At 39.6% G+C, this 17,697-nt stretch overlaps 2 protein-coding genes across 2 annotated transcripts in view; one reads left to right on the forward strand and one right to left on the reverse strand.

Moving 5' to 3' along the window:
• The first annotated feature begins 1,121 nt into the window (after positions 1 to 1,121).
• Positions 1,122 to 8,720, forward strand: LOC102038866 (germ cell-specific gene 1-like protein). The gene is made up of 5 exons (XM_005430276.1): positions 1,122 to 1,602; positions 3,495 to 3,542; positions 7,233 to 7,385; positions 7,590 to 7,701; positions 8,411 to 8,720. The coding sequence occupies exons 1-5, from the start codon at positions 1,293 to 1,295 to the stop codon at positions 8,664 to 8,666; spliced, it is 879 nt and encodes a 292-aa protein (XP_005430333.1). The 5' UTR covers positions 1,122 to 1,292; the 3' UTR covers positions 8,667 to 8,720.
• Positions 8,721 to 12,615: 3,895 nt separating this feature from the next.
• The window catches only part of DHRS7C (dehydrogenase/reductase 7C), a 7,158-nt gene continuing 2,076 nt past the window's right edge, over positions 12,616 to 17,697 (reverse strand). The window contains exons 3-7 of the mRNA XM_005430277.2: positions 15,937 to 16,049; positions 14,616 to 14,826; positions 14,258 to 14,350; positions 13,809 to 13,964; positions 12,616 to 12,885 (exon numbers count right to left, since the gene is read on the reverse strand). Of these exons, the coding sequence (XP_005430334.1) occupies positions 12,677 to 12,885; positions 13,809 to 13,964; positions 14,258 to 14,350; positions 14,616 to 14,826; positions 15,937 to 16,049 (782 nt within the window). The 3' untranslated portion in view covers positions 12,616 to 12,676. The remainder of the gene's footprint in view (positions 12,886 to 13,808; positions 13,965 to 14,257; positions 14,351 to 14,615; positions 14,827 to 15,936; positions 16,050 to 17,697) is intronic.

The following is a 17,697-nucleotide window of genomic DNA, read 5'->3' on the forward strand; positions in this document are numbered from 1 at the left end:
CTTTCTCCCTCCTGCTCTCACACTTGCTCCCACTCCTGTTCTCACAAGTGCTACACCCTTGAGAAAATGCAGGGAGACAAAGGAAATTTTCTAATTTTAGGAAACAATAACTCCTGGCTGGAGCTACACCTGCATTTTGGGTTGTGAGATTTGCTCTGCCTTTGCAGACCAGACCTGCTTGGTCCTGCACTCTGTAAGCTGAGCTTTTCATGGCAACCTACAGCAGGCATTGATCCTGTCATCCTTGAGTTTCATCTGCTTCTCCAGCTCTGACATCTATGGGTAGAGAGTTGTCTTGAAAATCCAAATTATTTTCATTAGAAGGTACATATGTGACTTCAGTGTCTGTCCTAAGGAACCATTCTCCCCCAGGGCACATTTTGACTTTACAGTTGTAAAATGAAGTAGTGAATTACTCTAACACCCCAGCTCCTTTTGGTTCTTTGCATAACTTACTTGCATCACCAAACAGGCAGAAAAAACAATATAAATAACATAAGGTGGGAAATGTTTCCTAGATGGAGGTAAAATAAATGTTATTTCACACAGTGAAATATCAAATAAGGATAATTCAGCCTTTTCTCTAATGTTTCACCTCCCTTGGGCAAAACTCGTGTTATGTGTTCATGGGGGCAAACTGGGAAGTGCCCAGGAAACCAACGAGAGCAAAGTCAGGAAATTTAATTATTTTCAAATAATTATTTGTCACTGGTGGAGCTGTGAACATAGGCAGTCCCCTTTCTAGTGGTGCGTGCTGTGAAATGCTGTGGCTGACCAACCAGTTTTAGCTCCTTACGAGTTTTTTTATAGCAAGAGTCACAACTGGGTTCAATTTAAAGTGTTCAGTGTCACAGGAGCATTTGGAACTGTGAGATTTTGTTTATTCCTTAGCTGAGAAATAGAGATTCCATCAGTCTGACTCCAATCAAGGTAAATAGGCATGTTTTGTTTGTATAAATAAAACTTTAGTGACTGCACACTGGGGTGCTTCCAGTGCTTCTGTGTTCTGTGTATGATTCATGGGGTAAACTAACATTTATTGTCACACTTCCTCATATTCCTTCCACAACACATTGCTGCCAAGCAACACTGTCCTTTATTCTTAATCTCCCCTGCCACATGATTTCTGGTCATGCCCAGATCTCTGCTCTCTGCCTTAAACTCCTAAGCCAGCACAATTTTCTGGGAGGGATGAAGAATGGGATGGTGAAGGCAAGCAGGTGTTTCATCAGGCAGATGCAGAAATTTGCAGAAGGGAATTTCAGGAATCATTTCTGGTGCATCTCCGGAAGATGCCATCCTCCATCCCGGAGGCAGACAGGAGGCACAGAGCCTCGGCAGCATTTTCTCTGAGTTTCCTCTCTTTAATCTTCTCCATCACAGCTTTCAGCAGCAGTTACTGGTGTGAGGGGACCAGGAAAGTGGCCAAACCTTTCTGCAAAGGGGACAGCAAAGGGGATCTGTGCATCCGCTTCAACAGCGCCGACGGCAACAGCAGCCAGGCTGTGCAGTACATCTGGGAGACTGGCGATGACAAATTCGTGGAGAAGAAGTTCCACGCTGGCATCTGGTACTCCTGTGAGGAAATGATCAATGAAGAAGGTGGGTAAACCCGTGGGAATTTATTTAATGAAGTAACCAGGGTTTTTCCTGCTTATTTGGTGTGCCCGTCCCTTCTGCTCCGCTGTTGGCTTCGTATTTTAGGGTGTTTGTGTCCTTAAAAAGTTGCTCTTCTCTGGCAAAGGGGGCCTTAGAGGGTAGTGTCTAGTCAATTCCTAAAAAATTCATAATAAATTCTGCAAGAACATGAGGGTGACGTTGTGGTTTTGATTTAGCTGACAGGTTATGGTACAGATGAAGATTATTTGGTTTTTATTCTACTCACCATAACAGCAAGTTAAATGATTCTAACAAGAAAGCATTTCATTTTCCAGTGGTTTTATTCCATTAGTCCAAAATGAATCCTTGCTTTAAATAACTCCTTCTGATCCCCTATGGATAAAATCCCCTATGGATCAGAAGGATCCATAAAAAACCATAAAAACATAAAAAACGCAAACTGATTTTTTTAAAATTTATTTTTTAAATCATTGGCACTAATATACCTGTGGGATCTAAATTGGTTCCTGGATTTCCTCTTGAGCACAAGTATTTCTACTTTCTTCCTGTGATCTCACCTTGCATTTCATTTTCCAGTAGTTTTATTCCATTTATTCCAAAATGAACACTTGCTTTAAATAAGTCCTGATCCCCTATGGATCAGAAGGATCCATAAGAAACATAAAAACATAAAAAACGCAAACTGATTTTTTTTTATTATTTAATTGTTTAAATCATTTGCACTAATATATCTCTTGGATCTAAATTAGTTCCTGGATTTCCTCTTGAGCACAAGTATTTCTACTTTCTTCCTGTGATCTCACCTTGCACAAATCAAAGCAGAAGAGGATTAATTTCGTCCTGCAAAAACATGATATGGAGACTTACTAACCATAAGTGCTGGCATTTAATTGGGGCTCACTCTGCATATGTAAATATTATTAGAATGAAATTAGCTTGAACAGAAACTTTCTAGTTAATTTGGGATTTTTGTATAAGGGAATTGCTGGTCCAAGAATTCAAGCATTTATTGTAAAACCAGATCAACATTAAGTTTTTCCCTTTATTGCCCTGATCAGTTTACAAGCCCAGCTAGAACAGAACTTCAGAGAAATCAAAGCAGCTGTCACCTATGCCATAAATGCAAATATTTTCACAGTCACCTGTCCTGAAGGACCAGCTTTACCAGAACTTCTTGTAAGTTATGCAGTGTTAAGGGGAAAATGTCAAAGATCAGAGCAAAAGTTGTCCAAAAGACGCTTTTATCCATGCTGTGTGTTCCAGGGTTGTGTAATTTGAGCATCTGCTGTGGAAGCTCAAGTTTGGAAGCTGATGTTTTCTGACCTGGTGCAGTTAGGAGCTGGAAAAACAAACCAAAAAAACCCACCCAGCATGTTCAGATCAGAGAATTAATTCGCAGAGCTTTGTTCACAGCATCTGTGTGGGGGGCAGGGGGGCATGTGGGTTTGGAAATCAAAGCTTACAGGAAGAAATTGGAATGCAGCTTAGAGGGAATTTGTGTGAGCAGCAGCCTTGCTGCCGTGAGGAGAGCAGCTCTGCCCTGACACCAGGATTGATTCCAGTCCTGCAAAGGGATTTTCCTCTCCTGGCTCTCACAGCCACCACCCCATGGAAATCAATTCACAGCCTTCCTCTGGCTCTTCCAGGCTCTGGTTCTGCCTTGAAATAGTCTGTGAGGACTCTCTGGTTAAACTCCAGGAGAAATGTGATGTACCAAGGTCCCTGTGTACACTTAAACCAGCTTTTCCTGATCTTCTCACTTTCTGCTTCTATGATAGATTTTGCATTTTCTTCTTTCTATTAATCTGTTTCTTTAGACCATTACAGAGTACAAAATAATCCTGAATTTGATTTATTTTTCTTCTCTTTTTTAGGTGAGAAATGTAGAAGCTTCATCAGTCTGACTCCAGCTTCTGATCGAGGTAGATATTGCATATTTTTTGTCTGTAGTCAAAACTTTCCTGATCACACTTACCAATATAAGTATTCTGCGTTAAATTAAATGAATCCATTTCGAAAATGCTTGCTTTAATCACAAAGAGTATTTTTTGGCCTTTATTTAGTTTTCTAACTTCAAAATGAAGGTAATATGGCTTACAATATCAATGTCTTTCTGAAGACACACCACTTGAATATGAATGGCTTTTGAAATTGGAATATGGGTCCTGGAATTCCAAATTTTCATATTTTTTCCCTCTGTCTCCTCATACCTCCATATTTGCAGCCAGGAATTCTGTGGCAGTGTGTGAACATCCACCCAGGAGGTTTGTGTGCTCAGGGGATTGAGGGAGATGTGCTGTGCACCAAACCAGCCTTGGTGGGATCTGAATCCCCTCCCTGTGCCTTACTCAGGGCTGTGGGGACACATTTCCATTCTCTTCTTTCAAAGAATATTCGATAATTCTTAGTAAATAATAATTAATTTTTAATAAAGAATAATTAATTCTTAATAAAGAATTATAATTCTTAATACAGAATATTTCAGATATTCTTACAAAAAAATTCCTGCAGATACTGCTTTGTGCCTTCCTCTTGATCCCCAGTGTGAAAACATCAGTCCATCACTGATCTGATAGACCAATCACTTTACAAGTGGCTGATCCAGGAAAAAACCCAAAACTCATTCTTCCCAGCATTCTGGGACCGGAGTATTTGCCTGGAAATGCAATTTCAGGCCCTTGAGAAAGAGAAATACTCATTTTCTGAAGGCCAGTCTTCCTTCTGCTTGCTGCAGCTCATCACAGTGCCTTAACAGAATAATAGAATTTTCTAACATGAGAAAAAAATAGAAATGAGATGTGGGTGTAGTCACACAGGAGTGAGGGGTGCTTTTGAGAGTTCCTCCCAAGGAAAATTGCTGGTGGACACAGAGCTGACACTGACTCTGAACAGCATCAGCAAATGTCACAGGCACTGGCAGGCCACTGGAGACAGCCAAGAAGCATCCAGGTACCTAAAACCCAGAAATCTGCCCCTGGGTAGTGAAATCCTGTGTGGAAATCCTGCCCAGAAGGGGTTTGTGCTCCGCACATGCCTGGGGGTGCTGTGGGATCCAAACTCAGGGTGCAGCAGGCTCAGCCTCCCCGAATTCCTCACCCTTGGGTCCCACACACAGGGCTGGTCACCCTTGTGCAGGGCATTTCTCACAATGGATCACTGCCCAAAAAATGTTAAAATGCAAACTCTCACAGCTGGAGCAGCCAGAAGTGTTGGGCAATGCAACATCTGGAGCTCCTGATGAAAATCACAATCTTTTACAGAGACAGATTTTCTGGAGAAACAAACCATGTCCAAGAACACCCACACATAGCCTGGCCCAAAAATTTAATGTCTGAATGGCCCATGAATCACAGAAGCCCCACAGACATTGTCCAAGCCAGCATTTGGAGTTACACACCACACAAAAGTTGTCTCGTGCCCTAGGTGGTGTCTGGTAACGAAGGATGTGTCTCAGCAGTGTTTCAATTTTTAAATTATGATTGTTTGTGTACATCTTCACATGAAATCACTGCTTGAATCTGCAGCCAGGTGTCTCAGGACACATTTGGTTTTTAAAAAGTTTGGGTGTTGGGAAGGATGAAAGTTTGACAAGAAAGTCTCACAGATATGTGTGCTTAGCAGAAAGATTTTTGGATGTAGAATCTGATGAAGGAATAGAGATAGAAGCAAGTTTTGATATAGAAGAAAAGAATTGCTGAGCCAGTCTCACTGGATAACCAAGGAGGCAAAGGGTGTGTTAGTTAGAAGGGGTTTTTATGGCTTAGAGCAAAGGATAAACCCACCTCAAACAAGAAGATGTTTTTACCAAGCAGGAAGATAGCACAGGCAAACAAGGCAGCAAATGTTGCAAGTAGAAAAAAGGTCTCAGAATTTCCCACTGAATGAGTTCCTGGATTTCCTCTTGAGCATAAGTATTTCTGCTTTCTTACTATGATCTCACCTTGCACAAATCAAAGCAGAAGAGGATTATTTTCATCCTGCTAAAACATGATATGGAGACTTACTAGCCCTAAGTGGAGGCATTTAATTTGGGCTCACTCTGCCTATGTAAATATTATTAGAATGAAATTAGCTTGCCATTACAGAAACTTTCTAGTTTCTGTTTCCTGCAAGAAAACTGAAAAACAACTTCTAGCTTAAACTGTAATGTGCTAACTTTTAGTGATTGGAGAACAGTAACATGAATATGGTAATTACAGTAGTTATGGTAGGCTATAGATAAAAGTTAAGGTATAGATTGGTTCTACTGTGTTAAGATGCTCAGCAAAGAAAAGTATATAATGCACTGTAACCAAAACCAAAGGGTCTCCAGGCCTGCCTGCAGCTGGAGCTGACAGCTGTGGGCACAGGCTCTGTCACCCATGATCCTGGACTGCTGTGACATCCTGGATACAATAAACTGCATTTTGGAGAGCTACCTGGGGTCCCACATCCCTCATTTCGGCTCTTACAATGGCGCCAAACGTAGGGCACCATCAGTAAGACCCTGAATGAGCGATGTGGGTCTCCAAGTTTGCCTGCAGCTGGAGCTGACAGCTGTGGGCACAGCTCTGTCACCCACAACCCTGGCCTGCTGTGACATCTTGGGTACAATAAACTGCATTTTGAAGAGCTGCCTGGGGTCCCACATCCCTCATTTCAGCACTTACATTTGGGGAAGACCATTTGCCAGATCTTACCCCAGCAGATTTGGACATAAGGAGGGCTCCTGCTCCTGGCTGTGGGACATTAGCATGCTAAAGGTCAGACAGCAGGCTGAGAGACTTTCATGGCAGGATTAACTTCTTGCATAAGATGTAATTACCAGATCTCCGAAAAGAGAGGAATTAGCAGATAACTAGGGAAATGAATCTCAGCAAAACCTGGAGGCTGTCTGGCCTGAGGAAGGCTTCTCTGCCCAAAAAAATCAAGATCCTGTTGGGTTTAAAGTTAAGCCTGTGGGGAAGATTTTATTGAATGCCTGGACCCACAGGCAGTGCAGGTGTGTGCATGGCCTCCAGGTTGTTAGCTGGGCTTCTGCTCCTCTCTGCCCTCAGAACCATGACATCAACAGTTCTTTTTAAATTACCTTTGGTTCTTTTTCTATTAAATTTGGTTATTTTATATTAACTTTGGTTTATGTTGATTTTAGGGTAGCTACTGAGTATAAAACCACCTTGCACTTAGTGTGTAGCAGGAACATGCAACTGCTTTTCCAATAATTATATTTTGAAATTTTAATTAATTACTTAAAGTGAATTAAGATTAATTTTTAAAATAACTTAAATTATTTTCCAATAATTATAATCAATTTGTCATTGGCACTGAAGTCTTCCACAGATGTTCTCATCATCACAGCATTCTCACAGCCCTTGTGCTTCTGTTTAACTTTGCATTAACAATACAAATGAAGAAGGAAATGGTGAAAATAAACATGCAACTGCTTTTCCAATAATTATAATTTGGGGTGTCCATTGCCACTGAAGTCCTCCACAGATGTTCTCATCATCACAGCATCCTCACAGCCCTTGTGCTTCTGTTTAACTTTGCATCAACAATCCAAATGAAGGAGGAAATGGTGAAAAATCTGAAATGATTGCTGATAATACTAGTGCTGTTGGTTTGGTTTGCAGGGGTTTTATGGCTGTCTATTGTAGCAGAGCTTCTCTACGTGGTTTTGCTCCTGACTGGGAACATTCTCATGTCAGTAGAAATATGCTACTACAGCTCTGTCATTGATGGGCTGAAGATCAACGCCTTCTCCGCAGTGGTCACCGTGCTAGCAGGTACAGTTAAACATCTCCACTTCACAAAGTGAAGCAAAATTTTATGGGAAAATATTCTTTTCAATTAACTATTTCTTAATGTGGCCTATTTTGAATTTTAGATTTGTGGATTTTGCTATATTTAACTTATCAATTTTCATTTAGTTGTCAGGCTGGTTGCCAAGGACTAAATAACTAGTGTTATTATAACTTTATATTTTTTAGGTCTTCTGGGCATGGTTGCTCACATGATGTACACAACTGTGTTTCAAATGACTGTAAATCTTGGTCCTGAAGACTGGAGGCCTCACACTTGGGATTATGGCTGGTCCTATGGGTACTAACTGGTTTATATTTGGTTCTGTCCTCCTGTCCTGTCGCTGTTCCCTGGGAGAAGAGCCCGACCCCACCTGGCTGCACCCTCCAATTCATGCTCTCGTGGCCATATTTTTACATGCTGCTTTTAATTTCATACATTTTTTAAAAACTGTATTTCAATATAATTTTTTTAGTTCTGTCTCCTTAGGGGTTCTAACATTTCAGAGTTGATGTCCTTTTTTCTCTCTTTACTGTGCCATGCATTTTCTCAGGAATGCATTTCAATGCTCTGAACCTGCTTTACCCAGATATTTAATAGCTCTTTTTAACACTTCTGGGTAACTCACATTTTTCTCAGTGTCCCCTGTGAGATTTATACACTTAATAACTGCACCTTTTAACTTTTTCTGCATTCCTCTTTTTTTTTATAAAACTCCTTTCTGATATTAAGCTCTAAGCTTAATAGTAAAGCTTAAATAGAGCTAAAATAGAGAAATTGGAGGTAATTCATTAAACAGGTATGTTAAATGTAGATATTGCAATAAATATGTAGAGGTTGGTAAATGGTCATTGACCAAGAGTATTTCTTCTTCACCCAGCCTGTTCATCTTTCCCCAATACACGCCAACACAATCACACATAAGCAGTGTTTTCAAAAATAAAACTGAAGGGCTTGAATATGAAAATTCCCTGCTAATTTCTGATAATTTTTGCTTTTTTGTTCACAGCCTTGCATGGACCTCCTTCGCTTGCTGTATGGCCGCAGCTGTGACCACTATTAACAAATATACAAAAACTATCTTGGAATTCAAGCACAAAAGGAAAAAGCTGGAAAGGAGCTTTAGGATTCAGTACAAGTTTCCTGAGTACACAGCTCCAGAGAAGGTTTGCAATGTGTATGTGAACTCTTTCCAGAACACCACAGATGACCCCACACATGCATTAAGAAGTCTGCGTCACCTGGCCACTATTTCAGTCCTGTAAAGCTGAACCAGATCTCAGAGAATTCTGTAAATTATAATCCTAGATCCAAACAAAGCAGTGTTAATGAATAAAATGTCTCAATGTGTAGTATTATTTATTTTTCTTAATAAAGAAATTATATTTCCGTGGATGTTTCAAGGAAGTCTTGGTATTGGAAAAGAAGATTCAGGTGGCTCAGTGGAGATAAAAACAGTGAGATAGGTTCCCCACAGGTCTAGTTTTTAAGTTTTTAAGTGATAGAGAGTATGTGAGTTTGTTAGAATCACTCCATTCTGATTCTTTATTAAAAAAACTGTAAAAAATCCCATCCTAAAACCAAAAGCCTCAGAAGCAGGGCAGCAAATAAGGCATGTTGTGCATGGCTTGGGTAATTTTTTTAGGAAAGGTTCAATCTCTCCAAAAAATCTGTGGACCTCAGCTTATGGTTCAAGAGTTTCACCATACACATGGTGGATTTGCTGTGAAAGAAAGGCTGGTAGAAGGTTTCAGTGTTAACATTTACATAAAATGAGAAGGCAAAATAAAATCTGGAAGATTCATAAGGAAGCAAACTGAAATCTGAAAAATACCTGGCTGTGGACAGCACATCACTCACCTATGGAATTCTCCAGGAATCATTCTGGGAACAGACTCAGAAAGAATCAAAATTTGATTTATACATTTATACATGAAGAATCTATAATCACCTTAAAGATGGGGAGGTGGAAATGATGGCAAACATCACAAATCAGGAACATGGAGCTTCCTCATGGAGCTGAGCCATGTGCCTGCTTGGTTGGACACCAGAATATTCCTGTTATTGAGCTCCTTGGGAAACACACTTGTGAACTTTGGGTGACAGCTTACTGAGCAGCTCTGGGCTTTGGAAAAATCCCTATCCATCTTTATTCAGGCAATAAATACAGTTTGAGCTTGTTCTGCCAGCAGGACCTGTAACAGCTCAGGTTATGGCCAGTGATAAGGTGGAGCTGATAACAGAGAAGCACCGTTAAATCAGAAGAAAACCATTAGTAGTAAGAGAGGAGAGTTTTTGTCTTTGTATTGAATATACTAAAAAAAAAAGATATTTCCTCATTGGCAAAAGGTCCCAAAATTAAATTAAATCAGATGAAAAAATTAAAATGGAATCAGAAGAAAACCATTAGTGGTAAGAGAGCAGAGTTTTTGTGTATGTATTGAATATACTAAAAAAAAGAGAGATTTCCTCATTGGCAACAGGTCCCAAAACTTCACTGTTGCAATTGTAGAAATTCACTGCTGCAATTGCAGAAAAACAATTCCCTGTATCAAATCAGAATGTCATGTGTTCCAATTCGTGTCCATTACCTTTTTTATTTTTATTGTGCATATTTGAGAAGAGTGTGGCTCCATATTCCCGACACCATCCTCCTAGCTGGCTGCAGATAGCAGTAAGGCTTCCTCTTTAATCTTTAGAAAAGTCTGTATTTATCCTTTACAGTGCTCTGAAAGTGCCACCTTCAGTCCAGCAGGGGAACAAAGCAGTGGCCAGAGTTTGGTGCCCACTCTGTTAGAAGCAGTCTCAACCCCTTGTCCAAAACACAAGATCTTTATTCCTCCCCTTGTTTCACTCATTTCTTTGTGATGGATATGTTTCTAACACCTTCACCAAGAGAGGAATTATGTCTGATTCCATCTGACTTTCTGCTTTTTGTCAACCCTAACTCTTTCTACCATAGATTTTTACCCATCTCATGCTGTTCCTGGGTGTGATGGAAGAATTTCCACCTCATCCAGGAACATACTTGGCTGATGCCTGCAAATCCTTTGAAAAATCCAATTTATGCAAGTGCCTCACTTGATTTTCCTTAGCCTGCAGGTCACTAACACAGCCTGGCAGTCTCTCCATATGCTGCTTCCTCAGGATTGTTTCTTACACTGGTTTGCAAGCATATAAAGTGCTGTAGGTGGGCAATTTTAAAATAATTGAGCAGTAAGAATCCATCCAGATCCATTCTTAAATCTCTGTCTGTTTTTCTCATGCTGACCATTCCAGAAGCTGTATGTCTTCTGCTGGATATCTGGTAAATAAATTCACCTGATGAAATGCAAGATTCCTGATCCCTATTTGTAAGCCACAATTTCATTCTGCCTATTATTTTAACTTTTGACACCCAGTAAGTCCTGGAACCACATTATTTGAAAGCAGAGGAAAAGCACCAGCAGCATTTTTATTCTGATTCATTAGATCCAATCAATTTTGATGAATGTGGCATCTCAGTAAATTTCAGACACAGATCTGCAGCAGTCCTGGTTACCACTAATGGAAGCTAATGAGAGAAATGGGCACCTCTGGGATGCAATTCCTGTTATCCTGAACTCATTTTAATATTTCTTTTTCTTGTCATAATATTTTTATGTGCAACATATATCCACAGGTGAGACAGCGAAACAGAGATAAACAAATGAAATAGAAAACTTCAGATTAAATAATAGATTTCCCCAGAGGGAAAAAAAATATTGTGTCTGAAATACCAGTGGAGAAACCTCATCTTCAAGATGAGGAAAAGCCACTGAATTAGAGAAAAGTGTGACCCATTTAAAAGGTCATCTAATCCTTCTTTTCTTTTAGGCAGGATAAACTAAAGCTACATTGCTTTTTTACAGATGTTTCGTTAATCTCTTCTTTAAAGCTTCTGAAGACAGGCATTTGAAAATTTCTGTGGCAATTTATCCTTTGTGCTTAACTATTCTTAGCAGAAAATGCTGTCCCTGTAAATCTCCTTGGCAGTAATTTTAGCACATTGTCCTACTCCAGCAGACATGGAGAACACTTCAGTCCTGCCTTCTCTGCAGAACATGTCAGGAATTTGAAAATCATTCAGATACAACTTTCTAGGTAAAAATTCATCTGGTTTTTAAAACTTTCTTGACAGAATATTGGTGTTATTTCACCTCTTTCACTGCCTTCTGCTGTGGCTCCTTGAACTGCTCACAGTTTGGAAGTGAAATTGTGTGAAGAATTTCTGCTGATCTCTAGAACGTGCAAAATGGAGCAGAAGGATTATTCAGCTTATTTTAACATGTAATCCACTTGTTTTTACCACAAAGAAGGACAATAATAGAAATCATAGAAATCACAGAATGGTTTGGGTTGGAAGGGACCTCAAAAAGCATCTGTGTCCTTTCACCCATGGCAGGGACAACTTCCACTATCCCAGGTGGCTCCAAGCCCCATCCAACCTGGACATGAACACTTCCAGGGATGGGGCAGCCACAAGCAATGCTGATTCATGTTTAGCTGGGATGTCCTGTGGTGCCTGACCCTTTTCTGATGAAATTATGAAATTATGCTTATTCTGCATCTTGTTCTTATGGAAATGTGGAAGATTAGGCTGTTGCTGAGGTACAGAAACAAACAGAACTGAGATTACAGCAAATACCCACTGGTTTGAGGGAGTTGAGTTCTGCTGAGGACCAAGAAAGTTTTGAACAAATGATTTTTTGACTTTCTAGTGAAGGCAAAATCACTCACACCACAATAAAACCCCAGTGCTACATCAGAAAAACAGATGGAGCTCCAGCAGGAGCTGCAGGAACTGACCCCTCCATCCCAGAGGTGAGCACCCCTCTGAGCCAGGTTTCCTGAACCCAGAGCAATTCAATTAGAGCTACAGCCAAAGATTCATGTCCCTGCAAGTGACAAATATTCCTTTGCCCTCAGAATTCCTGTCGTGTTTGGTGATTGTATTATGAACGAGGTCTGTAAGTGCTGGAAGTTATGTGAGCAATGGGACTTGTAGCAGTTTGGTTCCAATGGCACAATGTCATAATCCCTAAAAACAATTTTTAGATGATTTAAATTTAAATTTAGGAGCTAGTCCAGCTGACCCTTCAATGGTGTTTTGCTTCACCTGAAGTTCCTAAATGTATAGATGATTGTGTGTGTCAGTGATAGTGGAATTATTCTACTCATAGCAAACAAAGTCACTGACATTCAAAACAAAAACCTTTTTTTTTCAGGTCAAAAGCAAAGAAATAACTGAACAAAATCAATTTTCCTCTTCTGTCTTCAGCCTTTCCCTAATCCCTGAGGCAACAATGGCAAAAAACAGCTCGGGGAAGAATGTTCTGATGTAAACTGCTGCTCTGGGGATGGGATTGGCCATAAGCACCTCCTGCTTCCTCCTGCTCACCGTGGCAAGGACCTCCTCTGCCACCTCCACGGGGTGCACACCATAGGACACCTTCCTGAAAAAGACTGTAAATGAGAGAGGAGTGAGACCTACAGACAGACAGACAGACAGACAGGCAAATAGTCTGAGGGAATGGTGTTAAAAGGCACACCAAGCTAGTGAATCAGTCAAATCAGTTTAATTTCTTTAATTTCTTCTTCTCTATGCACTTTCAATCCCTTCCCCACTCGATTCTCCTCATCAGTATGTGGCCAAGATTTTTCCATAACTGAGGTAAAGTCTTACAGTCCTAAGGGAAGGAGCAACCCGAGTGCAGTGGAATTGCCCCTTTGGACCTTTTGTGTCACCCTGATTTTTTCAGATTTTCTAAGCCTTCTGATGTTTACATCCTTGTAATGAACTTTCTCACACACTTTATATTAATAATTTATTGTTTTGCATTCTTTTATGGAGGAGGAGAAATTCGATGGACTGTTGGTTTGTCCAGTGTCATTGGAGAGGTGGCACTGTTACCCTCCAACCCACTGCCACTTTTGGAAATCTACAGATGTTGGAGTCAGAAAATAAAAAGTCCCTTTTTTACCTTGGAAAGAGCAGCAAGTCTGGGTCGTGTTGTTTTGTGTCCTGTGGTGACACTTTTGTGCTCTCCTCCCCCTCCATTCCTGATGCCCTGATATATTCATTTTCTCACATAACATTGTCTCATTCCATGCTCTTTCTCTTTTCACCAGGCTAATATTACCTCTATATAGAGGGATATAGAGGTATTCTATATAAATATAAAATATATCTATATACAGATATAGATTCTATATCTATATATAGATACAGAATATATCTACATAAAGAGATAAAAAATAGCTCTTTCCTTTTGCTCCTCATGCCCCTTCATCCTTTCTGTCATTTCCATCATTTTTTCCTTTATTTTTTACCCTGGAAAATCCTCCCTCCTGCTTTATGTGCGTCACCTTCATCCACCCAAACTCACATTTCCAAATGGATGCCTCCCAGTTGCCTGGTGCTGGCTGGCGATGGTAGGAGCAGATGAAGGTTGGATTCACAGTGCTGACAGAAATATCAAATTCCTCCATTTCAGCTCGAAGGCAATCAAAAAATCCTACAGCAGCATGCTTGGAAGCAGCATCTAAAAGTAAAAAGCACACATATGCATGATTAGATATTTGATTGCATGGAAGCAGGTGTATAATAAAACACCAATGTTTAGGAAAATGAGCATGGAATGATTAACCAAAATGCATTTCTAAGGCAGCATTTTAACTATTTTCAACTGAGTTCCAATTGGAAAAATTTTCAGCCAAATACTATAGTAATGCTAAATTTGGATGCAAATTAGCACTTCTAATAACCTATGATGAATGTCAGGGACTCCTCACAGCTCATGCATTAGAATTTATGTTTTTGCAATGTGTAACTTACAAGCTGCACGAAATGGAATTCCTATTTTCCCTTGGATGCTATTGATTAGAACAATTTGGCCAGTTCTTCTTGAGATCATGTTAGGAAGGATGGCTGCAAAAGAGAAATGCAAGAAAGAGCCATGTAAATAAAAGTGTATTTAGTGAAAAGGAGCAACAGCTGAAGTAAAGAACACAAATTCAATGAGGGTTGTCTCAATACTGAAAGCAAAAGTATCACAAAATCCAATAGCTGGGAATTGTGTTCTAGACTTCACCTGAATTCTCCATGCAGAGTTTGCTGCAGTATTAATTAACACATTTAATTGCCAATGTGCTTTAAGTGGTAACAGCAAAAAAAGAAAAAACAAATAAAATACCTTTGGTTAATGTTATAGGTCCAAAATAGTTGGCATCCATTATCTTTTTATCAAGTTCCAGTGAAATGCTCTGCACTGCTCCTTTCACCTTCATGCTTGCATTGTTGATCAGAATATCCACACAGCCATAGCAGTTCAGGATTTCCTTGGCTACATCTCTAATGCAGCTTATGTCTGTGATATCCAGAAGAATCAGCTTTGGTGCATATGTCTGGTGAGCAAAAGACTCATTTCAGTGGGACTTGTTAGATACAAACTCTATTTCTATTTCTACTTGTATTTATAGTTATATTTACAGTTATAGTTATAGTTACAGTTATAGTTATACCTATTTCTATTTCTTCCTATTTCTTTCTATTTCTTTCTACTTCTATCTATTTCTATTTCTTTCCATTTCCTTTGATGGATGAGCTACACACACATGGGGACAGAGGGAAGGTAGGAAGGGTTTGTTCTGCTATAGGTTATACAAATGGAGTTTACTTTTGTATGGTTTCTGCAAAAACAGATTTTATCAGCTGTGGGACAGAGGAATGAACTTCAAGGTTTTTTTTTCCCTTTACTCTATTAATTAGAGAATGTAATGCAGAACTTTTAGACATACTTAATATTTTTGCCTAGTTGAATCCATGCAGGCTAACATGAACACAATACTTTTGTGGTTACTTATGTAGATTAATGAAGCCCACTGGAAAGAAAAAAAAAAAGAAAAAAAAGGCAAATATTTGTAGGTCTGATGAGCAATGGCTGCAGAATTTATGTGATGCCTTCAGGAACACCTGTGGCCTGGAACAGTCAACTGAAGGGAAGCTTTGCCAGGAGCCTCACGAAACACCTGCCAAAGAGCTGGAGCCCTGCATCTCCACTGTCAGTGGCCATGAGAAAAAGGCAGTTTTCTTTTTTTACTCCAAATCCCTTCTATCTGGGACTTTCCCCCAAACAGTGGCGAAGCTCAAAATGAATTTGATCTTTAGACCTGCCTCCCACTCGTCGAGCACACGAATGATATCAAATCCTGGTGGCATTTCTTGCCATTAAATGAAGCGTTTGGATCCCTTCCATCCAAATGATCAGGCCGATTCCTCTGCTGAGGATTTCTAGCTGGGTGGCTCGTTCAGAACACAGGAGCCCCCAGATGCTTCACAAGAATAGCTCAGGAGAGCAGGATTTTGGCATCATGTCTCTCTGGACTGTTGCCGTCATTACCTGGGTGACCAAAGCCATCATTAATAGCAAATCACATTTCTTGTACATTTTTTTACTGGATCTGAAATTCCATTCTGTCCCTGAGCAAGGTTTATCCCAGGCTATGGATACCTACCGTGCTGGGGTCTGTCACACTAATTAAGGCATCATACAAGGCTTCTAACTTCTCCCATGTCCTGCCACACAACACAAGCCTTGCTCCTCCTGCATGAAACACACGAGAACATTCTAGGAGAGAAATACATTGAAAAGAAAATTACAATAGTGGTAATTTGATTTTGCTTATTTTGCTTGAAATGGGATGCTGGTTTTGTTAAGGGTGGTGAATCCATGCTTTAAAATTCATTAGTTTGAAAATAATATGAGAAAAAAGAAAGCATTGACTTTTGATAGTACATAGGTGAGAAATAAATTAAATTTAATGTAATGGGATAATGCCTGTGTTAAATGGGCTACAGAACAACCCCAGTGCTTGCTGTCCTCTAGGAAACATTTCCTTCAGATTTCAATGCCCACATGAAATCCAGTTATGCTCATCTACCCATTTTAGATTTCTTAAATGATCATGTTAGACTCTTAATATCTGTATGGAAGTATTTATGGATCCACCCTGTTAGTTTTGCAAACCTGTGCAGCTGGAAGCTTTTATTTAAGCAATCTTCTTCATTATTTACAACAGTAATTTTAAGAACGCCTTCCATTTTCTTTTTTTTTCTTTTTCTAGCATAGAAGGATTTTTAATTTAATGCCCAAAAGAGTATTTGCCAGAACACTTATAGCAGTATTTTCCCTATAAACAGTTGAGGCAATCTTGTGAAAAAAAAAAAAGAGAAAAAGTCTTCTATGTGAACAGCAATAAATGTGAAAAGGGAAACCAATGATGTTCTCCTCTAGAACTTCCCAGAACTTTTCTGAGTTCCAGCTCTCAGAAGAAACAGGAACTAGGTTTCAATAACAATCACAAACCATTGAAAACATCTTCAATCATCATAGATTTGTTTCTCTTTTTTAACTTTGATGAATGTTGCCTTTAGTCCAGAAATCCTGGCTTGTAGAAAAAGAACTGTGGTTGTTTCCTCAGAGCCCACACCCACAGCTGGCCCCTGCCCAAAGTCACTTTTTGGCTCTCTTGGAGCCCCTTTAGGCACTGGAATGGCTTTAAGGTTTGTCAGAGCCTGCCCTGCCCTGGGATGAACACCCCACTCTGCCAGCCTGGCATCTTTGTCACCTCCTCTGGACCAGGGATGCTCTGTGGCTGTTTAAACAGATCAATTATTGCACACCCTTGATGCCTTCAGTTTTAGCTTTTATGTTTTTCAGATCCATTAGTGTAGAACTCTGAAATCCATACAAAGTGTCACCTTCTGCCTTCACATTTTGGTCAGACAAAACAATTCCTCTGGGCCTGAGATCCAAAGACACACCACAGCCTCAGGCCCCAAAAAGTACAAACAAAAGTGAATTGGGGGGGAGAAGCAAACTGGGAGAATATGACTTCATTACCTGAAGCTATAATTGAACAATTAACCTCTGATATGCAAATAGACCAAACTTATATCTGTATAAAAAACTGGTGACCATCATCCATCCTGGTGTAGCCTTTGCAAGGGTTCTGACTGCCCAAGGTGTAGCCGTTGAAGGCCTTTAATAAATACCCACTTTATTCTCTTAACCTTGCCCAATATATATAACAAACATATAACATATACAATAATAAAATAGGTGGACTATATATATACATGTATGTACGTGTGTATATATATATGTATGTATGTATGTATATATATACACTTATATATAAATATATAATACACATATAATATAAATAATAATAGGTGGAAATATATAATATATTTATATCTAGTATATATATAAT

Source organism: Geospiza fortis, unplaced genomic scaffold, assembly GCF_000277835.1.
Source record: "Geospiza fortis unplaced genomic scaffold, GeoFor_1.0 scaffold534, whole genome shotgun sequence".
Taxonomy (NCBI): domain Eukaryota; kingdom Metazoa; phylum Chordata; class Aves; order Passeriformes; family Thraupidae; genus Geospiza; species Geospiza fortis.

Coding starts and splice junctions, on each gene's coding strand:
- LOC102038866 (XM_005430276.1), top strand. CDS start 1,293: ATGCCATCCTCCATCCCGGAGGCAGACAGGAGGCACAGAGCCTCGGCA. Junction 3,543..7,232: donor GACTCCAGCTTCTGATCGAG/GTAGATATTGCA, acceptor TTTGGTTTGCAG/GGGTTTTATGGCTGTCTATT. Junction 7,386..7,589: donor AGTGGTCACCGTGCTAGCAG/GTACAGTTAAAC, acceptor TATATTTTTTAG/GTCTTCTGGGCATGGTTGCT.